Source organism: Gigantopelta aegis, chromosome 6 (genome assembly GCF_016097555.1).
Source record: "Gigantopelta aegis isolate Gae_Host chromosome 6, Gae_host_genome, whole genome shotgun sequence".
Classification (NCBI taxonomy): Eukaryota; Metazoa; Mollusca; class Gastropoda; order Neomphalida; family Peltospiridae; genus Gigantopelta; species Gigantopelta aegis.
The window spans coordinates 12,179,714-12,202,467 of NC_054704.1; the positions used below are offsets into that span (position 1 = coordinate 12,179,714).

Consider the following 22,754-nt stretch of genomic DNA (forward strand, 5'->3'; position numbering starts at 1 on the left):
ATAATAGTCAACGTGTCAAATTATATGCATATCTAACTTTCCATAATTACCTATTTAAAAGTATGAGTATGCAAGAAAAATGTATATATATTATGCAAAACCAAAATCCAGCCTGTGCTGGTGCGGTATGCAAATTTGTTCACGATTATACATGTATTGCCCATAATTAGTCCTTATTTAGCCATTTTGTTTGTTTCTTGTTTATGCATATGTTTTGCATTCAGTTCCGTATGTGGAATGTTTATATGCAATAACGTTTTTATCTTTTTTATAAGGCTTCTAAGTGTATAATATTGTATTTGTCTAAATACGTTTTATGCTGGTATCTTCAAAGTACGAATTATGCAGAGACGACTCCATACAGGATACACAAAAGGTGGGTCAGCTTATCATTTTGATAACGCCAATATTTAATGGAAAAATCCCAACAAAAATGTGGTCACCGTTACCGCTATGACGGCACATATATTTGCATAGCGCCGCGCTTTTGGAGTTTCTGCCAGTGACGTCATCTTTTTTCTGATGAGTTCTTTTTCCTCTGGAGTTATTTTTGGTTTTGGTTTGTTATCTACACCACACAGCCAGTTATACACCTTGCGTCCTGGGCTCAGCTTTTTACCTACAAAACAACATTTCTATTAAAGTAATATAGGCAGTACAAAACCAAATAACTTCCGGCTCGGTCAAAGTTCAAGGTGCACCTTTTGATAGAGAAGTTAACACCACCAGTCCTGTGATTGGTTATAAATGTGAGACTGTTGGTTAAAAAACGTTTCATCTGGAAAAAAAATGTATGCAATTTTATTTCATCTAGTACCACCGTGTCAAGTAGCCTTGTGCTTGAAACATGTATGGGGTACCTGTAAAAAAAAAGTACTCAAATTTTGTGCGGAACTAAGGTAGTCATAGACGCTACCCGTTATTTCTGAAATGAGCAGCTTCACCATCCTTTTTTTTTCTGATTCGCTTTAAGGGTGATGGGTGGTAATATTTATATCCGTGGTGTTTATGTCGATTGATACACTGCAGGTCGGAGTTTTAGCCACATATGTTACTATTGTCGTCTATGGGATTTAATTTGCTAGTATACACCCTATAGTTCCATGTACTAGTAAGTTCTCTTCACGAGCTTGTGAATAATATATTATAACAATACACATAATTAACCCACTACATTTAATTATAACAATGTAGGCTAAAAAAAAAAAGTTATCTATTAGTTTCCTGCAAAATATGTAACATTTTTCTAATGTATTTCTTACGTTTTACAGATTTGATAGGCTCATCATTATCATTATCATCATCATCTCCTTGGGCAAAATCATCTTCAGAATCTGATTCTTCGAGATCTTTTTCACTGTGTCGTGTCCACCAAGTCACTCTGTTCAGCTGAAAGACAGTGTTTTCAAATTGTTTCCAGTTCTTGTCTTAGGTAATTGATGATAGTCTTAATTGTTTACGAAGTTTAAGCAAGGTACATGTACCCGTAAAAGTTCGACATTGTAACCGAAGAGTGAAATCATAGGCATACACTGCAGTAATATGTTTGTCAAACTTAGAATGTGTCAATCAAAACTATTTATGTCTCTCAATGCTACTTGAAAAGTTAAAGTTTGTCTTGTTTAACAACACCACTAGACCACGTTGATTTATTAATCACCGGCTATTGGATGTCAACATTTGCTAACTTTTGACATATAGTCTTAGAGAGGAAATGCGCTACATTTTCCATAAGCAGCAAGTGATCTTTTTATATGCACCATCCCACAGACAGGATAGCACATATAATACAACTGCGTTTGCACCATCCCACAGACAAAATAGCACATATAATACAACTGCGTTTGATATACCAGCCGTGGTGCTCTGGCTGGAACGAGAAATGGCCCATTGGGCCACAGGTGGGAATCGATCTTAGACCGACCGCGCATCAGCCGAGCGCTTTACCACTGAACTACGTCCCACTCCTCAAAGCTACTTGAAAGAAATGCGTATAAACTCATTAAATAATTAACCCATGTCCTGAACTGGTGGCCCATATAGTTCAGGTGGGTGTTCAGATGAGCGTGTCTGTAACTTAATGGGATAAAAATATGAAAATTAAATGTACGTGAAAATAGGTGTACACGTGAACACACGTTGTGTATCAAGTTTTTCACCCACAGTTGTATTCACGTCCCCTGCTCAGTTTCATAACTAGGTCCATTAATCAACAAAACCATTTACGAAATCAAAATCGACTTTCAAGAGCCTTATAGTATTTTATGTAAGATATAATGTTGAAGACCATAGAGATAATTAGAGAGGAAACCCGCTGCCACCACTCATTGGGCTACTCTTTCCGATAAGCAATAATGGACATTTTATATAAATCATCCTACAGACAAGATGATGCCATACCACGGCCTTTGTTACACTAGTTGCGAATCACTAACTGGAAGTCTATAGTCCGTCCTACAGGGAACGCCTTTTTCATACTATGGAATTTACTACAAGTTATTTATGTCTTAGCCGATTGATTTGTAAAATGCACACACAAATGGTGTATTTTTGTTATTTCCATAAAACGTTTTCTTTTCTTCTTACGTCAAACCAAACTGAAATTATATATATATAAAATGTTTATAGAATGGTGGGACGGACTGTACCTTGATATTACCTTTAGACTATACTACCTTGCTCTGGTTCATATTTTAGTACTCTTCCCTTAGTTATTTTGGACTAGGTTCGGTTCGAATATGTCTTAGAAATGGCCACCTCGTCTTACCTTTTCAGGAGGTCGTGGTGTTGTGATGAGAGATATGACGACGGTGGATATGATTGTCACACCAGACAGAATCAAAGCGAAGTGTAGAAAGTGAATTTTTGCCAAAATGGCTGGTCGGGTGTCCGGTTCCGTACTGCCGCAAGGTGGCGCTGGGAATGTCATGTCCATAGCCATCCAGGCGAACCCGACGACAAGACTGATCATCAAGCCCCAAAACGCTCCCTAAAAACAAATACTGTGCAATTTGAATAGACATTATGTGGGATCACAGTGTATAGATATATAGCTTATTTCTTAGTAACAGGTTACTGGATGTTTCTCCGTAGCTCAAACTACAGAGATCGTTTTTATTTAATTAAATCAGCAGAAGCCAGTGATTCGTTTTGTACGATAACATCCACAGTTTCTGCATATATCGAGACACTGAATTCAAAATTTATTTTATTGTTCCATTACATTCACGATGATAAATCCAAAGAATTTAGATAATAATGTTTGCTATCTTGTAAACATTTCCGTGTGAATCAAATTCCTGAAACACGTCTGTTATATCGGCCTTTCTCCAAGTCCGCTCCTTGATTTTTAAACAAATCTAAGACTTTTTTGGTTGGCTATACAATCGTCAACAGAGGACGGATTCTGTGAAATTTAGAAAACTGACTATACAGTTTATCGTTTATCGTTTACCGTTTATTAAATATAACAACAGACTTATTCATATTAAGCAGTAACGTGCATTAATTATCGTTCCATATGCATAGCAGCCAAAAAGCCTTCACCCCAGTTTCGCTTTAACGCGGACTGGGTGGTGATCTTTCGAACCCCTCCCTGCACCCGCGCTAGCACTTACAGCTTCTGTAGTCCTCTTCCAGAAGAGCGCCAGCAGGAAGACCCAGCACCATGGCGGTGAGGTGTAGGAGGCCACGGCCTGCACGTAGCTCCACAGCTGCCCGCTCTGCGCCTGCTGCAGGATGGGGATCCACAGGATGCTGACGGCCACGAGGACCAGGACACACACCCGACCAACCAGCATCAGCTCAGACTGCTTGGCGTGCCGCCGGAAGCGCCGCCATAGATCCATGGTGAACATGCTGCTGGCGCTGTTAAAGATGGACGTCAGGCTGCTCATCAAGGCTGCCAGTAGGGCCGCCAGCATCAAGCCTTTTAAGCCTGCAAATTCAAGTTAGTCGTAGTATGATGGTACTTCTTGTGTGTTGATGTATTGGATTCGTGATAGGTACGAAGGAGACAGACGGGGAAAACTTAGGTGACAGTGAGAAATAACTTAACCCGGGACAGGAAACATGGGACTCATTGAAAAACAATGCAATTCTGAAAGTATTCTCGTTTCTTGTACGCTTTCATGAAATATCAGAGCTCTTACATCAGATGTGTTGTATTCAAACAGCAGAGTTTTTGTAAATATTAAAAGCATGGTGAATTTTGCTAACTAAAGAGGGACGCATCTGGGGTTTTGTGGATATGTATTTCATACTGTAATTTAAAAGCATTTGTTTTAAATATAAGAAATTAATTTCGTGGTATTTTAAACACGAAGATGATCAAAGCACTTCGAATGTACGAAAATGGATAATCTAAACAATAAAATTTAAGTAATGTCGGATTCCAATGATGAAAAACAAAACAAATACGCCGTAGTATTTAAAAACTAGGGTCTGTCACTTTAACGTGTTGTTAATGAATGCAACCTGCAGGCATCTTCCTCAGAACCAGCAGTGGGTAGGCTATGTTGGTGCAGCCAGCTCGGTTCCCGCATGCTGCTTCGCATTTGTCGGGGTCGGCGCACGCGATGTCATCTGAAACCAACAGGAATATTTATTTCAAAATCACAGCAATTATCTGTTGTCTTGGTTTTCTGTTCAAAATAGTGATATTAGCTGAATATAATTGGTTTGGTAATTCAGCTTTAGGTCGGAATTCTATACAATAACAAATCAAAAGGGACAAAATCGATAGTGCATGCATGCATGATTAATGTGCGTGATGTGTTTACATTGAGTTAATAAAATATCAGATGTTTTTATTTTACCTGACGACAGAACGAGGTTGACATTAATTTTGTTACAACAGAATATTCTAGCAATGGTCACGCGCATTTAAACGACCGAGACTATGGGACAAATTCTCAAATTCGGGCAAAAAATATAGATATTCGGGCCAAACGAGCTAGCCTAAAACTGATTTATCATGCATTTCCATCATTCTACGCACAGGGGGCGAGACGTAGCCCAGTGGTAAAGCGCTCACTTGATGCGCGGTCGGTTTGGGATCGATCCCCGTGGGTGGGCCCATTGGGTTATTTCTCGCTCCAGCCAGTGCACCACGACTGGTACATTAAATACCGTGGTATGTGTTATCCTGTCTATGGGATGGTACATATGAAAGATTCCTTGCTGTTAATCGAAAAAGAGTAGCTCATGAAGTGGCAACAGCGGGTTTCCTCCCTCACTATCTGTGTGGTTCTTAACCATATGTCCGCGCCATATAACCGTAAACAAAATGTGTTGAATGCGGTGTTAAATAAAACATTTCCTTCCTTTTACTCACATTAGTTGTAATTCAGGTCAAAATGCGTAGTAATTCCTTTGCAACCCTATGTAACCGTTTGTCAGTAATGCTAATAGTAATATAAATAAATGTTGTTACCGAATTTCCCGTATTTAAGCTCATTCTAAATGAAGCCCATGGGCTTAAAAACGGAGTGTTTACCGTATTTAAGCACAAAAAATTATGTCGTATTTACTATTGAAAATAAAAAACACTTTGTACGCCTAACGACAAGTTTTAAACGTACTAAAATTAAAGATGCATTATCATAGTTGTAAATTTCATATTTTCTTATCATATAATAAAAATTATGATTAAAAAATAATGTAATTAAAAAAAACATTCAAATTCATCGACATCAAATATAATGTTTACGGAATTAAATAACTCAATAATATGCAAATTGTAATTTGTGTTGGTACTCGCTTCGTCAAGAATCCTTAGCTAATTTAAGTAAAAATTACACATGAAGCAAAAGTTATGAATCCACAAAGGGACTGGCCTGAATTTGCTTCCATTGTATGATGTTTCTGATTATAACATTTTTTATCGACTAAATTTACACACTGAAAACAAATTTTTGTTTAGAATATCAATGCCTATACATTCAATTTGTTTCTGAACGTCCTACTGGCTACTGTTTGTAAGTAGCCCAAACTGGATCTATACTCTAAATAATTTCGTACATACTAAAAAATGTATATTAGGAAATGCAATGAAGTTTGAGCTAGAAGTGGCGTAGGAAGGTGCCAAAATGTGAGGGGGGGGGGGGGGCACTTTTATATTTACACACTTTTACACTATTATAAAGCAAATATAAAGCAAAATATCTGAAATGTGGAGGGCACATGCCCCCCTTGTCCCGCCCCCCCCCCCCATCCGGTTTCCTACGCCAGTGGCTAGTACAAACACTAGAACGATCAGAAACATACTTAATATAGAGCCACTGATATTTGTTATAGAGAAAGATGCATTTAATATGTAATTATAGTATTAAAATATCTCTGTTAGTCGACAACGTCTTAACAATTAAATTAAATTAAATGGCAACAGTCTCATTAAAATAACCCTACACGAACAGTTATATTAATAGACATCGGAAGCATTCACCTCATCTCTTTCTTTAACTATGAAATCGAGGTAACTAAAATGCATGTGTGTATTGCCCCTCCTCAATTAAAAGTCGAATTAATAACTGCCACCTCCTCTCATATTGAAACATATTTTGCTTGTAATTAAGGTTGTCATGGAACGATACTTATTATGTACTCTGGTACTTTCCTAAGTTGCAACTTTCGTCTTTATTATTTTATAATTTTTGTCAACTTCTTAATTTAAGCCCTGGGCCTAATTTGCAATAAAATTGTATCTTCTCCAAGGTGGTACCAGATTCGGGCCTTTTCGGTTAATTCGGGCAAAAATCAGTCTCGCCCTACCCCCATCCCTTACAAAAATGGGAGCCCGTACATCTATGGTCACCCGGTAGCTATAGAGTAATGTATCTCCTCAAATACATGATCCATAAAATAAAATAAATAATTAACATTTTATATTAGGATTTTGAAAAAAAAGAAGAAAGAAATGTTGAAAAAGGGCAACTTCGGACGCAGTATAGACCAGAAATAACTGGGCCACGGTATCACCTACCCTGCGATCCTCTGCATTACTAGTGTTATCAGCATCACTTACTAGGGAAGAGAACTCGGCTGATCATGCCTGGAATCATGAACAGAAAGAAGGGCAGGATCTTGAGAAAGGCGGCTAGAGCGGCCCCGCCCTTAGCGTGACTCATGTTCTTAGCGGCCAGGCACCGCTGAACCATAATCTGAGAAAATTAAAATGATTTGAATTTATTAGTAAAACACAAATTTGTTTTTATAAAATATAATATTTTATACAACTCGCAAGTTTAGTTTATAAGTTTGAAAAAAGTGGTCTGAAATCTGATCATTCCGCTTTATATTATATAAGGTGTTGGATAGGCGTTTCTGCTAAATGGGCTCTATCAGTTGCATAAAAGCAGTTTTTCGCCAAAAGTATTTACTACTATATGTTTAAAACTAATGAGTATATACATACGTGTGTGTGTGTGTGTGTGTGTGTGTGTGTGTGTGTCTGTGTGTGTGTCCGTGTGTATTATATACCTGATCGGCACACCACACCAGGATGCCCAGAGTTGTCGCCCCGAACACGGCACCCGGCCACGGGATGTCGCCTTTGATCGGATCCCTGAAGATGTGCATGTAGTCCTCCCTGGGCAGACCACACGAGTAGTTCTGGGGGTCGGCCAGGGTGTAGTTCGCCGCCGACACCGCGTATTTCCTCATCATTTGTTCCCAGCCGCCAACGTCGACAAAACCTGAGAAATGTATGAGTGATTTTTACATAGACGAAGAGATGCAGAAGGGTGTGGAATTGTTACATGGAGGAAGAGATGCAGAAGGGTGTGGTTTAGGGATGAAAGGCTCTGAAATTAAAATTGGTTAATGCCTTTATACATTGTTTTCTTTATGTAAACAAAGCTAAATTATTCAATGGAATGTGATAATAGTGTTGGTGTAACATCAGGGGTGGGCTGAGTATTTGGTCAGTCGTCATCAGCTTACGAGACAGGGGAGGGCGGCAGGGGGTGCAACTGCCCTCCTAATGCTAGAGCAAATCTTCAAATTCGGGCAAAATGAGCTGGCCCTTTTCACGACGTACTTCCATCATTTTGCCCACAATATTAGTTGTGATCCATGCGAAAATGAGTAATGATTTGCTTGCAACCCTATGCCAGTCATGGGTCCCATAGCCAAGTTAGCATACGTAAAATACACATAAGTTAACTAGTACGAGGGCCTAGGCTACTGAAGCATTGATTATGTCTCTGAATATATGCAACGTCCTCCTCAAACGAATTGCAGAATCACAGAAGACACGTTTGGCATCGTCTAAACTTTACAAGACCATTCGATATCACATGTAATATAATATCCCGAAACCTTCTAAACATTCGCTGTTACAGATTCGAAATGATTCATATATGTTGTATTGCCTGTGGCTTGTAGCAATTAAATTCAAGATAATTAAAAAAACATGTACATGGGCCCTTGCTATAAATTTTTAGTCTAGACTCAAAATCCAGTGACGTCACACGCATGCAAACTGTATGGCGTTGCCATGACATTAAAGTCTCAGACTCAAGGTAGTGCTAAACCAAATAACAACCGGCTGGGTCAAAGTTCGAGGTGGGCCTAACTTTTGATAGTGCAGTTAATACTACAGGTCCTTCCATTGGTGATAAATGTGAGGGTGTTTGTTTTGATAAAATGTTGTTTCATCTGGCCATCTGAAACATGTACGAGGTCCTACTGAAATAGTATGACAATTTTTGTGCGGAACTAGGGTAGCCGTAGACGCTACCCGTTATCTCTGAAATGAGTAGCTTAATCCTTAAATGAGGGATGGTAGTATTTATATCCGTGGTGTATATGTCGATTGATATGCTTCATGTTAGAATTTTAGCCACATGTCTTACTATTGTCGTCTATAGGATTTGATTTGGTGGTATACACCCATTAGAGTCTTAGGTCTAGACTCAAAAAGAGGCAGGACAATCTAGAACTCAACTGTTGCACTGCAGACCTGTAATCATGAGAAGAATCATATTTATGAGTATGCATCAAAACTACCCATTTCTGTCGATGGCATACTTGTGGTGAACGTTTCAGTGGCGCCAAACACAATTTCTTGGATTTCCAATCATGTTTCAATGATATCAGTAATTAACTCAAATGTGTGATATGGATGATTGACAGCGCAGATACTATCATCAACTTACTTATGATCATCAGAATGAAGGATCCAACAAGTAGAATCACAGTCTGTAGAGTGTCGGTGTAGATGACCGCCGCCAAACCACCTAAAACACAAAACAGCATGGTGATTTTCGTCCAACAATACCATGCTTATATAGGCGCGTGTTCAGGTGGGGAGTTTTGGGGGATCGAACACTACACTACACACACACACACACACACACACACACACACCAGTTGAGCAGATTTTCTTCTTTTTTTTTCAATATAAATTTTTATTTTCCGAGGGAGTGTAACTCGACACCACACACACAACACTAGCCCGAGTACTCTGACTGTAAGAGAGCTAGACGGACATTTGGACATAAACACGCTCTCATTACAGTCAGAGACCAACCTATGTCTTTTTTTGGCAATTCCTGACTACCAAACGGTAGGCAACGAGTCCCGCTCTAATACCACAACAATCCTATGTTTGACGTCAAATACCTTTACATCAATCATTTTCGAGTTAAGTGATACAAAAAAATCCACATATTAATCACTAATACACATACTACAGAAAGAAACCCGACAGCACCCACATTCAGCTACGCTTCGTGACACTCCGTTGCAACAATTACAAAGCTCGGCGATCTATTTCGAGACTGGGCGATTCCGCCTTGTGCAGCAGTTACAGGGGTCGTCTCATAAGAGGAGGCAGTACGTAGCACATACTTTTGCCGTATCCTGTCGATAACACCCCAAATGTATCCTTCAAATTCAAAATGGAATCAATAATGTGTAATTGTTTTGGTTTAATGACGTAATGAAATCCAAATTCATCCAAAACGGCATTAGCCAACTCTTCCATGTTGTAACTTCGCTTGATATGAGACGGCCCCTGTAACTGCTGCACAAGGCGGAATCGCCCAGTGCGCGATCACGTGGTCTACGTCTCGAAATAGATCGCCGAGCTTTGCAATTGTTGCGACGGAGTGTCACGAAGCGTAGCTGAATGTGGGTGCTGTTGGGTTTCTTTCTGTAGTATGTGTATTAGTGATTAATATGTGGATTTTTTTGTATCACTTAACTCGAAAATGATTGATGTAAAGGTATTTGACGTCAAACATAGGATTGTTGTGGTATTAGAGCGGGACTCGTTGCCTACCGTTTGGTAGTCAGGAATTGCCAAAAAAAGACATAGGTTGGTCTCTGACTGTAATGAGAGCGTGTTTATGTCCAAATGTCCGTCTAGCTCTCTTACAGTCAGAGTACTCGGGCTAACACAACACCTGTCTACATAAATTCCTACACACACACACACACACACACACACACACACACACACACACACACACACACACACACACACACCTGTTGTATTCTATTTACGACAGCTGACCTACTAAAGGCAGAGTTACACGGATTAAGTGACATGAAATGTACATCGTGAATATGTTTCTCTTCAACTAATGTTCGCTGGATCGAAAGCCGTAAACCGTTCTCACTTTAATTAAATATACCAAATAATGTGGGATATGATAACTGAATAACTCATTAGAATAGAATCCTTTTCGGGACAAGTATATATTTCAGACATTTTGAGGGCCTATTAGGTCCCTTGCTTTTCTAGACTGTATAATAGTGTACTATTTATGTAAAACTTTGCCCAGTGGTTGTAGTGTGGTTTCTTTTCTGACCTGCCACGGTGTAAATGGCGGTGATGCCGAGAATGATGACCACGCACAGATACAGGTTCCAGCCCAGCAGCTGCTGCAGAAAGATAGCGCCTGAGAAGATCTCGCCCTGAAACACGCAAAATCGTGCAACTTGATTTCATATAATATCTATAAGCAATAAAATAGTCATGTGTTAAAATACATTGTATAACGTCAAATAGTACTGTATGTTTTCAAAGAAAAAAAGCCATGTGTTCGATGGCTGACTCGTTGCAAAAACGAGATTTTTTTTTTTTTTTTTTTTTTTTCTGAATTGTTCTGATATTAAAAAGTGTTCAAAAAAAACCCATGACTTTTGACATAACGATATCAGGTGGGTTAGCCACGCATTCTATGAATCGTGTTATGAGGCGACAGGGTAATATAACAAGGTGGTGGGTAAAAAAGAGGTGTGACTGCACTATGCTACCCCCTCTCCCCGGCTACGCCAGTGATTATAAGATATTAATTAGCCTTAGAAGGGATAAACTTCCTCATCTGATGGAAGGAATCCAGGAGGTTGCAAAGGGAAGACGAGTAGCCCTTCAGTAGATTCCAACCGATTGTAAAATCCCAGGAAATGAAAATGCAAACAGGCTAGCCAAGCTAGGAGCAAAACACATGCAACCCCACAACAACGTTAGCTTCTCTGAAAAAAAAACACCCTTTGATCGGGGCCGCCACCCGTCTTAGGGTAGCGATGGGTGATTATCACCTCCTCAGCCGTTTACAACAAGTAAACTCTGATGAGATTCCGAACAGGTCATAACTGACTGAAAGCTCACATGTTCAGCACTTCAAGCTAGAACCTTCACCAGCTTGCAGCTGTCGTCTAAAATACCAAACATCGGAGGACATCCTACAGAGTTACACATTCTATCAAGGACTGAGGCAATCTGAGTGGTCTGTTGACACTGCCCATACATACTAAACTCAGTGCCCCGGAATTGGACAATGGCGGTGCCAGAGACTAAATCGGGGGTGGGCGTGCCTGTACTTTCGGGATATGGGCACGTAAAAAATGTTCCCTTCCCTAACCTCAATGGTGACAGAAGAGAACTGGAAAATACAGATTATTTCATCCTACAGACTGGACTACATGGTGTAGCTTGTGAAAGAGAAGAAGAAAAACAATCTGATCGGAAACACTATCAGTAAGCTAAGTTTCGCTGGTACTTTGTAAAACAACGCCTCAAAGAATATTAATTAGATTTGTTTCTGCAGAAAGCACCCTGTTGATGTTACAGACACCCCTATTTCAACATTGTGTCAGCGAACTTGTAATACTAAAGCATATTTATAAGGAAGGAAGGAAAGAAATATTTTATTTAACGACGTACTCAACACATTTTATTTACGGTTATATGGCGTCAGACAACACAAATAAAGAGAGAGGAAACCTGCTATCGCAACTTCGTTGGCTACTCTTTCAACACATTTTATTTACGGTTATATGGCGTCAGACATATGGTTAAGAACAACACAGATAAAGAGAGAGGAAACCCGCTATCGCAACGTCGTAGGCTACTCTTTCAACACATTTTACTTACGGTTATATGGTGTCGGACATATGGTTAAGAACCACACAGATATAGAGAGAGGAAACCCGCTGTCGCCACTTCATGGGGTATTCTTTTCGATTAGCAGCAAGGGATCTTTTATATGCACCATCCCACAGACAGGATAGTACTTCTTCTTCTGCGTTCAAGCTATAGTTGATCATGCTTTAGATTTGGAGTCTGGCTGTGGTGATAAAAAACGCTGTCTCTGTCAAGTCTTCTTTGGAATCCCAAAGCTTGACAGCCAGTGTTGCTCCGTTCGGCCAGTGCTTTATCCTGGCTTCATCGTAGAGGGGGCAGAATTGCAGGATATGCTCTGGGGACTGTGGTCCTGTTTGACATGGACATTCATCAATGTCTGCCTGTTTCAGGTGGTACATATGGGATCTGAGATGGTAGTGACCAGTTCTTAGCTTGAAAATGGTTGTCTCTTGGTGTCTTTCCAGATAGATTTTCCTCAGGTGACTGTATGCTCTGAGTGAGGGATTTGCAATCTGTTAGGAACACATGTGATGGACGTGGATTCTTCAAATTGATGATTCTGGTGGCTTGAACAGGGGCATTTGTTTCTGCTCTGAAGTTTGTTGACTGTTTTCCTCCTGGGTATGATCTGGAAGTTACTCGTCCATAAGGAAATCTTACGTGGACACCACTACCAGTATTCTTTACTTTCTCTTCAGCTGAGCCATCTGTGTAGACATGGGTCCACTGTGAGGTGTATTACTTGTCTTAAAGCATTTCCAGTGTGAGAGACTTTAGGATGGCATCTGACGGTTCTCCCTTTTTTGTTAGGATAGTACATACCACGGCCTTTGTTATATCGGTCGTGGAGCATTTGCTGGAACGAGAAATAGCCCAATGGGGCCACCGACGGGGATCGATCCTAAACCGACCGCAGATCAAGCGAGCGCTTTACCACTGGGCTACGTCCCGCCCCGTATATTTATAATACAGATTGGTTAACATGAATAATTATAAGACCTATGTGGGATATACTGTGAAGCAGGTGTGGCGAAGCTAATGAGGCACATACATAAATAATTACTGATAATGACGATCCCTTGGTCACCGTGAACGCGTGGTTCTAAACAAATCACACATTTGTGTTATATTAACTGAGTTGTCAACAGTCGAGTTGAGATTATATGTACAACAAGAATTCCGCGAAAATTATGTATTCTAGTTAGTCGAATTATTATTATTATTATTATTATTCTAAACTTACAAATGCATTAAGATGAAAATCCGCAGCTGATATTTTAATTGTTTGGGATTTATGTTGTGTGACGCGCGGAGCTAATCCCGAAAACCAAAGCTAAAACTAATATATAAACGTTGACATCAAAACAAAACTGTACTTTTTAAAATAAGTATTATTATGTCCATAGGCGTACGGGCTCCTAAATTTCTAGGGAAGCATTTTTGCCCGAATTAAACGAAAGTGCCTGAATCTGGATAACCACATTTATTCATATTAGCATTACTGCCAAACAGCTATATAGGGTTACAAACGAATCACTACACATAAATTGTACATGGATTACAACTAATATCATGAGAAAAATGATGGAAATACATGGTGAAAAATGTTCAGTCCAGCTAATTTTTCACGAGTGTTTGCCCGAATTTGAGGATTTTTTCCAGGACTCAGGGCGCGCAGCTCAAAATGGGGAATGTGCCATGATTATTCTTATAAGCACGATTGTTTTGTAATGTCACTCTTGACAGTGTCGCTCATGAATTACTAGTAAATTGTTAGCTACCTAGCAATTAACCCACATTAAGCCACATATACTCCTAAACAATAACACGGGGTGTAATGCAGTGACTTATATATGTGATAAAAGCGAGTCTTTATTATACTAGTATATAACCACATCATTAAACCTTCCGGGGTTATTATTTGTCGGTTTTCATATTTGCCAATAAAAATCGCCTGATGATTACAACGTGTTAAACGGATGCACACCACCAGTCACGTCTGCGTCCATTTCAGTACTATTGGAATATCTTGTGTGAAAAATACATCAATATCGAGATGGCAACATGACTGCTTTTTTTAGGGAGTATAGGCAGTACTCTCCCTTGATAATCAAAATAGGTTGACCATAAAAATGGTGCCATAAGGATCTGTGCTAAAACAAAATTTATAAATTAAAAAACAAAATTAAAAGAAAGAAAGAAAAAAAGGGTAAGATTTTGCCTCCAAAACCTCAGGGCGTAGCGTGATCTGGACCTGGGGAGGGGGGGTTCGAATATGAACCAAATGGACCGTTTTCTATTTTGTTTTTGCACCACCAGAAACTCCATACGTATAAACATGTATGTTTTAGTTCTGAAAGCGGACCATTTGCTTCAGCGGGGGTTCATCCGAACCCCCCGAACCCCCATCCCACCCCAGCCTACGCCCCTAAACCTGTGGCATGTCCGATGCTTACCGATATATTTGTCAACATGTATTTGAGTAGAGCTAAGATAGATAGGTATATTCTGAGTCGTTTTCCACCGAATCTTTTCTTCAGGTATTCTGGCATTGTCATCGTCTGAAATAAAAACATGCAACTTTGTATGTGCATAAATTACTAGTGCTGTAGTCAGGTCTTTTACCTTTTTTTTAACAAAAAGAAGCATTTAAAGCCTGATTCCTATGAAGAAGTTTTACAGGAGGCGTAAGGGTTTTCCCCGACCTATATAGTTTCGTTACAGATTTATAAAAGCTACGATGGGACATGATTTGTTTGCTGGCTTTTTTGTGCTTTTTTTTTTCTTTTCTTTTTTTTTTTTTTTTTTTTTTTTTTTGGGGGGGGGGGGGTCTGTTTTATATTGTTTTGCTGCTTTTGTTTGGGGTTTTTTGTGCTTTTTCTTCTTCTTCTTTTTCCATTTTTGTTATGTTTTGTTGTTGTTTGTTTACTTGTTTGTTTGTTTGTTTGTTTAAATATCATCTATCTAAAGAATAAAATCACAAAATGTAGCTATGTCTGTATTCATAGATTAGGTTTAAAACCGTTCACATTATATAATGAAAACTAAAATAATGATATGTGTTAATTTTACTTCATCCATCTAGATACATAATTATGGCTAATTATGGCTAATTATGGAGAAATTTACTGTTTACTCATTTATAAACGTTTACAGGAAATACGAATAGGCTACTTGGTGACATGCAGTATTTAATACATACCCCTGAGGCGACGTATACAGGAACGAATATCCAGCCTAGAGCTATTAACAGGTAAACGGCCTGAAAAAAACGTTTTAAAACTCATTCATGTATATAATGTCAAAAATGTAATGATTTAAAAGTCATATTCATGTACATAATGTCAAAAATGTAATGATTTAAAAGTCCTATTCATGTACATAATGTCAAAAATGTAATGATTTAAAAGTCATATTCATGTACATAATGTCTAAATGTAATGATTTAAAAGTCATATTCATGAACATAATGTCTAAAAGTAATGATTTAAAATCTATATTTATGTACACTTTGGGCTCAATTTACGAAGCCTGGGTTTGTTTTGGGGTTGTTTTTTGTTGTTGGGGGGGGGGGGGTTTAGACGCAGGTATTTAAGCATTGTAAATGTATAAATAGGCTTTATAAATTCAGCCCTATGTGTCTAAAACAATATTTTAAAATTAATATTAATGTATATAATGTCAATAAAAAAAAGTTTCAAAATTCGTATCATGTGTATAATGTATAAAATGTATTTCTGTGGATAACAAAATATATTTGATCAGTCTTGGTCATACTTGGTATATGAATTTCTGAGGATTTTCGATATAATCTAAATGTTTGACATTCAATAGCTGATGAGATGATATCTTGCCACTAAAATAACGTAAAGTGCCGGGTCATTTATTTTAAATGGTTCAAACCATAATCATAATACATGTCACTGCAACGTTAAGCTGGTCCATTCCTTGTCTTTAAAAAAAATTTGTTTACGTTTTATAATCTAGTTCACTGTTGTACTGACGTAACAAATCGACGATAAAGCAAAGCGGTGCGTTACAACGTACGTGCCATTCGTACACCGCTGCAGCGAACCCGGATGCAGCCGCCTGACCAGCAAGCCCAATAAACATGGGCGCCCCGACATTGCTGGCGAATATTGAGGCTCCAACCTAGAAGAAGGGATCAAACAAGTCTAAATTGTAGTGAAAATTATAATTTGATGGTTGAGAGAGAGAGAGAGAGAGAGAGAGAGAGAGAGAGAGAGAGAGAGAGAGAGAGAGAGAGAGAGAGAGAGAGGAAGTGAGAGGCAGAGTGAGAGAGAGGAAGAGAGAGAGTGTGTGTATGTGTGTGTGTGTGTGTGTGTGTGTGTGTGTGTACGTATACAGTCTAATAATAAAAGTAGTAAATGTGCATGGTAATGATGTGCAGCATGTATGTACACTACATGTATTTAGATTTCTTTTAGAGTATTTACGATTTATTGGGAGAAATTCGATTTTGAGACAAATACATGTATATAGTAAGATTTGCATTCATAAAATATAAGTATGGATCAACATAAAGTATGGATCATAATTATTTTTTAAAAACCGCCTACGTTTGAAACGAATCGAGTGTTTTAACCGACCGTAATGGAGAAGATATTCCCACTCCAATAATGTTTGGGTTACTATCATGTCACCGACCGTAGCTAGCACGGACAAGAATGTTTGGATTACTAATCATTTCACTGAGACTGCGGGGTCGTATCTAGCGAACTACTGGGTGGGAGTTATCTCCCACCCTTTAAAACAAGAACAAGAAAAAGCATGCCTGTAGGAACGATATGTGAACTGGGAGCCACACGCTGTGGTAGAAGAAAGAAATGTTTTATTTAACGACGCACTCAACACATTTTATTTACGGTTATATGGCGTCAGACACATGGTTAAGGACCACACAGATTTTGAGAGGAAACCCGCTGTCGCCACTACATGGGCTACTCTTTCCGATTAACAGCAAGGGATCTTTTATTTGCGCTTCCCACAGGCAGGATAGCACAAACCATGGCCTTTGTTAAACCAGTTATGGATCACTGGTCGGTGCTAGTGGTTTACACCTACCCATTGAGCCTTGCGGAGCACTCACTCAGGGTTTGGAGTCGGTATCTGGATTAAAAATTCCATGCCTCGACTGGGATCCGAACCCAGTACCTACCAGCCTGTAGACCGATGGCCTAACCACGACTGTGGTAGAAGAGGCAATAATATATATATATATATATATATATATATATATATATATATATATATACACATATATATATATATATTGTCTTCACTGATATTTTAAGATATTTATAAATGTTATATAATAAACACCAAAACCGTTTTACACACCGTATGAATGGCGTAGCGCGTTAGCTTGAAACCGTTCATACATAAGTGTGTTCGCATAAACGTCAAAAATATAACGTTCAATTCTTATAATTCCAAATGCATTAATATTGCCATCCTACAAAACTATATTTAAAAAACCCATTCGAACTCTATTCCACAATCAATACACAAATAAGGGAATTCCTGTAGAAAGTTACATTCGGGTTTTTTCCGTCAAATCTCCGATTTACATTTAAGAATTGACCGCAATTATTTTTTGGTTCATGCAAGTATGAATCGAAAAAACGATGTGCACACTTTTGTATGACCCTCATACAAAAGTGTGCACATCGTTTCTTCGGTTCATACTTGCATGAACCAAAAAATAATTGCGGTCAAATCTTATAATTAAATTTATATGCATACTTTAACAATACATAACTGAATTTATTTTCTTTAGCTCTAAATACGCATGTAGTATTGTTTGTGTAAACTTCATTGATAATTATGTAGCGTAAGAATGCGAACATTCATTCACTATCATTTGAATCAGGTGATTTTTTTTTTGTAAATGACGTCATTTCCTCTAGCTGCTGTGCATTTTTACGGATCGTTTAGTTATATTGGAAGGAATTGTCCTATTCGTGTTTAGTTTATATTTTATGAAAGTGAACGAAGAGAACGTGTCTAACATTTATGCTATTGGTGGAACCGTTTAATTTTCGCCAACAGCTGTAGAACATCGCTTACAAGTAAGTTACAGAATTGAAGTTTCCTACATGATTTCTTTGGCCACCGACCGAGTCTCATGTCATGGTTAGCGAAGAGGTTGGGGTTTTGGGGGGGGGGGGGGGGGGGGGTAATTTTAAATCAATGCGTAGGCCTATATAATATATATCTACATGTCTACTCTGCTATAGCATTTTCCATTAATTTATCGTATAAATTTTTTGTAGCTTTCACGTGTGTTTTCTTCAAAATATCTAAATATGATTGCCAGAATAATCCGGCTTGTTGCACAAAAGTAGTGCGAGTTAGTGTGTGGAGGCAGGGGGGGGGGGGGGGGGGGGCAGTAGGCGTGGCTTAAAATGTTTCGGTTCATCGAGGTATGAACGAAAAAAAGTAAGCACCTCTGGACCAATCAGATTGCCGTATAATGATTTACATAAGGGTTTATATATTTTAATTTCCTAATTCAAATGTGGATAAAAAGTTATAAAATTTAAAATAACTGAACATCAACTGATAACGCAAACAGTTGTTTTTTTAAAATATCAAACGATAATTAATTAAGAATTGAACGATCTATATACTTCAGTAAAGCGGTTACAGTAAGAATTTTGAACTAACATAAGGGAGAGCGTCAAATTATTTAGAAGATTTATCAATTACTATATTAAAATTGCTGGTGTCAAAAGTTGAATTTGTGAAACGTGAATGTGAAGACTGACTTGAAAGGGATAAAGTGGTTTCAGTGTTACTGTGTGTGTGTGGATTTCAGAGGAAGTTTGTGATTGTGTGATATTCTCGGAAAGGACAGATCGCGTAATTGTGCACGAAGGCGTATGTGTTTTCGCGCGTGTAAGTTGTCGATTTGGTCAAATGTGACAGAGCTGCGCTCATGTCTCTCTGTTGATTTGTTAAGCATTCTCTGCTATAACTTCTAATAGAAGCTTCGTTTTTGTGGTCTGTCATATACATTATGTGTCTCAGTTCAAAGCCGGAGTCTTTTAAAGCCTGAATTGTCACTGTCACTCACAGTGCAGACGATATTGGTATAAAAATAGAAACGATGTTATTCTCGGGGATTCCGTTGTTGACATAATTGATAAAATGTAGTTCCGGTAATAACATGTTTTTATTTGTGTCCCGAAAAAGTGCAGTTTTGACGTTCATGGAAGAATGAACGTTGGGTTTTTTAGATCACGTGATAGCATGATGGAATCACGTGATGTGTGTATGTATGTAGTGAAACAAAAATGTAACAGTTGTTTACTTCAAGTTGGGGACACCACCACCCACTACCCCACACCCGGTTACTACGACACTCAAAAAGTGACCAGTTTAGTTTAAAAGTCTCTATTTTATTTAGTTAGAGAAAAAAATATTACATGCCACATTCTTATTTACACCCACACCCATTGGTTATTTAAATGTAAGTACACCCTGGTCTGCATCCCCTCCAGCTCACCCACTCTCCTTTCGGTGCATGTCACTGGATATATAGCCTTGGGTTGAAGCTGAATAGATATGAAATGTCAAAAGGTCATTATCTGCCACGTGTGTTGAAAGGCGTCCCATGTAGGCTCCACTCTGTTGGGATTTCATGATAGCAGGTCATATCTCAACCTGAGTTCCTTTGTTTGGTAAATAAATATTTAACGTGGATCTTGTACCACAGTACTGAATGCCGTGAAACACAGGCGTGACATGCCATAATTCGTTGTCTTGTCCTAAATAAGGCACATCGTGTCATATACATTACATATATATATACATATATATATACAATTATTCTGGCAATCATATTTAGATATTTTGAAGAAAACACACGTGAAAGCTACACAAAATGTACGGTATACAATAAATTAATGGAAAATGCTATAGCAGAGCAGACGTATAGATCTATACGCATTGATTAAAAAAAGAAAAAAAAGAGAAAAAAAAACCCTCTTCGCTAATCATGAAATGAGACTCGATTGTTGGCCAAAGGAATCATGTAGGAAACTTCACGCCTGTAACTTACTTGTAAGCGATGTTCAACAGCTGTTGGCGAAAATTAAACGGTTCCACCGACAGCATAAATGTTAGACACGCCATACGCGGGATCATACAGTGTGCACATCGTTTTTCGGTTCATAGTTGCATGAACCAAAAACTAATTGCGGTCAATTCTTAAATAAATTTTGGGGATTTTTTATTCCCTGAACGAGAGCGAGGGGTATAAAACAATTTCCAAACGAGTTTCGTAAATTTCGTGTGGTACTCCCGCGAAAGTTATAATTTATTTATTATCCACAAAGTGTGCTTTATAACAAACGTTAAATATGATGGTAATCGCTTCGAAATCAAGGTTAATAAAAATACAGTGATGTCCGTTACAGTGACGCGGAATGATGTCAGTTTCATAATCGAGACCGTTGCAAGCCTGCAGCTACCATAGCAACTACAGTGACGTCAGAAGTGTGCTATAACATCTATAAAATACATTTATGTGACTGTTTATGTAGTCCATATGGGTTATAAATATACACATACATATACGTGTATATATTAAATTATAATATTTTAAAGTCCACCATCAAATATCTACGGAGAAAAATCGTTTGGATGATATTATGACTATTTATTTATGCAAATACCTTGATTCACAATAAATTAAGATAGTTATTAGAACTAGTGTTGCTATGCACTGTTAGCTCTAAGTAAAACCAGTATAGAGAACACTACTGCTTGGGTGTGTTGATACGTGGCTTAGATAAAAAAAAAAGTAGAATGTGTTAACATTATCGGCAATGGGAATTCATTTGGATAGAACGATATAATATATTCAGGATTGCAAGAACACCAATAGAACGTTTTAGCACATAGCATACACAAACACGCGCGCACGCACACCCCACATACACACATACACCACACGGAGACGGATCTAGGGGGTCATGGGCCCGTCCCCCCTAAATTTTGCGATAGTTATAATTATATTACATATTAATTTTCTTGTTTTTTTACGATCCCCCTCCAAACCTCCCCAAAAGTTCCATTGGCATCGCCCCCCCCCCCCCCCCAATGGATTTTCTGGATCCGCCACTGCACCACATAGCAACTACCATGCCACACCACACCACACTAAAACAAACGAAATACTATAATGCTAACCGGAATCCAATGCATATTCTTGCCCGCCAAGAAGTAGCCTGTTGCACTGTTTCGGTTTGGACGGAATGTCGACTGAAAAAAAGGAGAAAAAAGACATATTGGTATAAATACTATTTCTCTTTGAGATGTTTTCTGGTCAGTAATCCTTCCTAACGGCTGAAAGTGCTCTAATAAAACCCTAACCTGTCTGAGTATAGAACACATAGAGAACGTATTGCTTCCCACCCTTTATTCTTTGTATCGCTCTTTCAATAATATTCATTTTTGTTTATATTTAAATTACATAAATATATTTCTGTCGTTATATATATACTAGTATATAATACTAAACGAGCTTGCCTGTCATACCATTGTTTTAGTATTTTAGTGTCATGTCATGACGTCGCTTCCCAAAAGTATGTCATTACACTTATTACACGTGTGCTTCGTATGTGTAATAACAAGTGTAATGATGTAATTTTGGGAAGCGACGTCATGACATGATGTTGCTTCCCCAGTCCTAGCCCAGACTGCATGAGAAATATGGCGTCATTTCGTTGTCTTCAAGTTGTGTTTGAAACATTTTGAGAGGCCCTTGGGCCTTGTTATTCATTAAAAAAAACAAAAAAACAATAATAATATGGATAATAAAGAAATTATTACACTCGCGTGTGTGTCGTACTGATTTTACGAAACTAGTGTCAAGATTTATGTATTACCCTCGCTCTCGCTCGGACAATACAAGAATCCTGACCTACTCGTTTTGTAAAATCAGTACGACACACAAGCTCGGTTAATAATCTCTATTTATTACACACCAGTTTAAGATATTGCTCATGTTATAACAATCATTCGATATCTAACTAGTGTAATATTGGCGTGACGTGAGCGTGTGAGCGTGACGTAGATCACTTGCTGACCCAATTCGTAGAAAAATAACGTAGTAGGTCTTGACATCTGCTTACTTCTGTACGACAGGCCAATATATACGGTTGAGGTGGGAGATGTGACTATGGAGATGACTCCATACTATACATTCAGTCCCTTTATCTACGCCAATATAACAGAGTGCGTGGACATGACATGGAAAATCCAAGAGCCACTAACGCGTATTTAGGAAGTATAGTATCCGATAAACCTGCTTTCACTAATGTTTTGGAAATTATACGAGAAACAAATC

General features: G+C 38.4%; 1 protein-coding gene across 1 annotated transcript in view; it reads right to left on the reverse strand.

Moving 5' to 3' along the window:
* Positions 1 to 251: 251 nt before the first annotated feature.
* Positions 252 to 22,754, reverse strand: part of LOC121374372 (sodium/glucose cotransporter 4-like) — a 28,202-nt gene continuing 5,699 nt past the window's right edge. The window contains exons 2-14 of the mRNA XM_041501474.1: positions 21,596 to 21,667; positions 16,424 to 16,528; positions 15,579 to 15,638; positions 14,833 to 14,937; positions 10,818 to 10,923; positions 9,159 to 9,239; positions 7,480 to 7,694; positions 7,025 to 7,160; positions 4,477 to 4,584; positions 3,618 to 3,937; positions 2,768 to 2,989; positions 1,263 to 1,389; positions 252 to 619 (exon numbers count right to left, since the gene is read on the reverse strand). Coding sequence (XP_041357408.1) covers positions 411 to 619; positions 1,263 to 1,389; positions 2,768 to 2,989; positions 3,618 to 3,937; positions 4,477 to 4,584; positions 7,025 to 7,160; positions 7,480 to 7,694; positions 9,159 to 9,239; positions 10,818 to 10,923; positions 14,833 to 14,937; positions 15,579 to 15,638; positions 16,424 to 16,528; positions 21,596 to 21,667 — 1,866 coding nt within the window. The 3' untranslated portion in view covers positions 252 to 410. The remainder of the gene's footprint in view (positions 620 to 1,262; positions 1,390 to 2,767; positions 2,990 to 3,617; positions 3,938 to 4,476; positions 4,585 to 7,024; positions 7,161 to 7,479; positions 7,695 to 9,158; positions 9,240 to 10,817; positions 10,924 to 14,832; positions 14,938 to 15,578; positions 15,639 to 16,423; positions 16,529 to 21,595; positions 21,668 to 22,754) is intronic.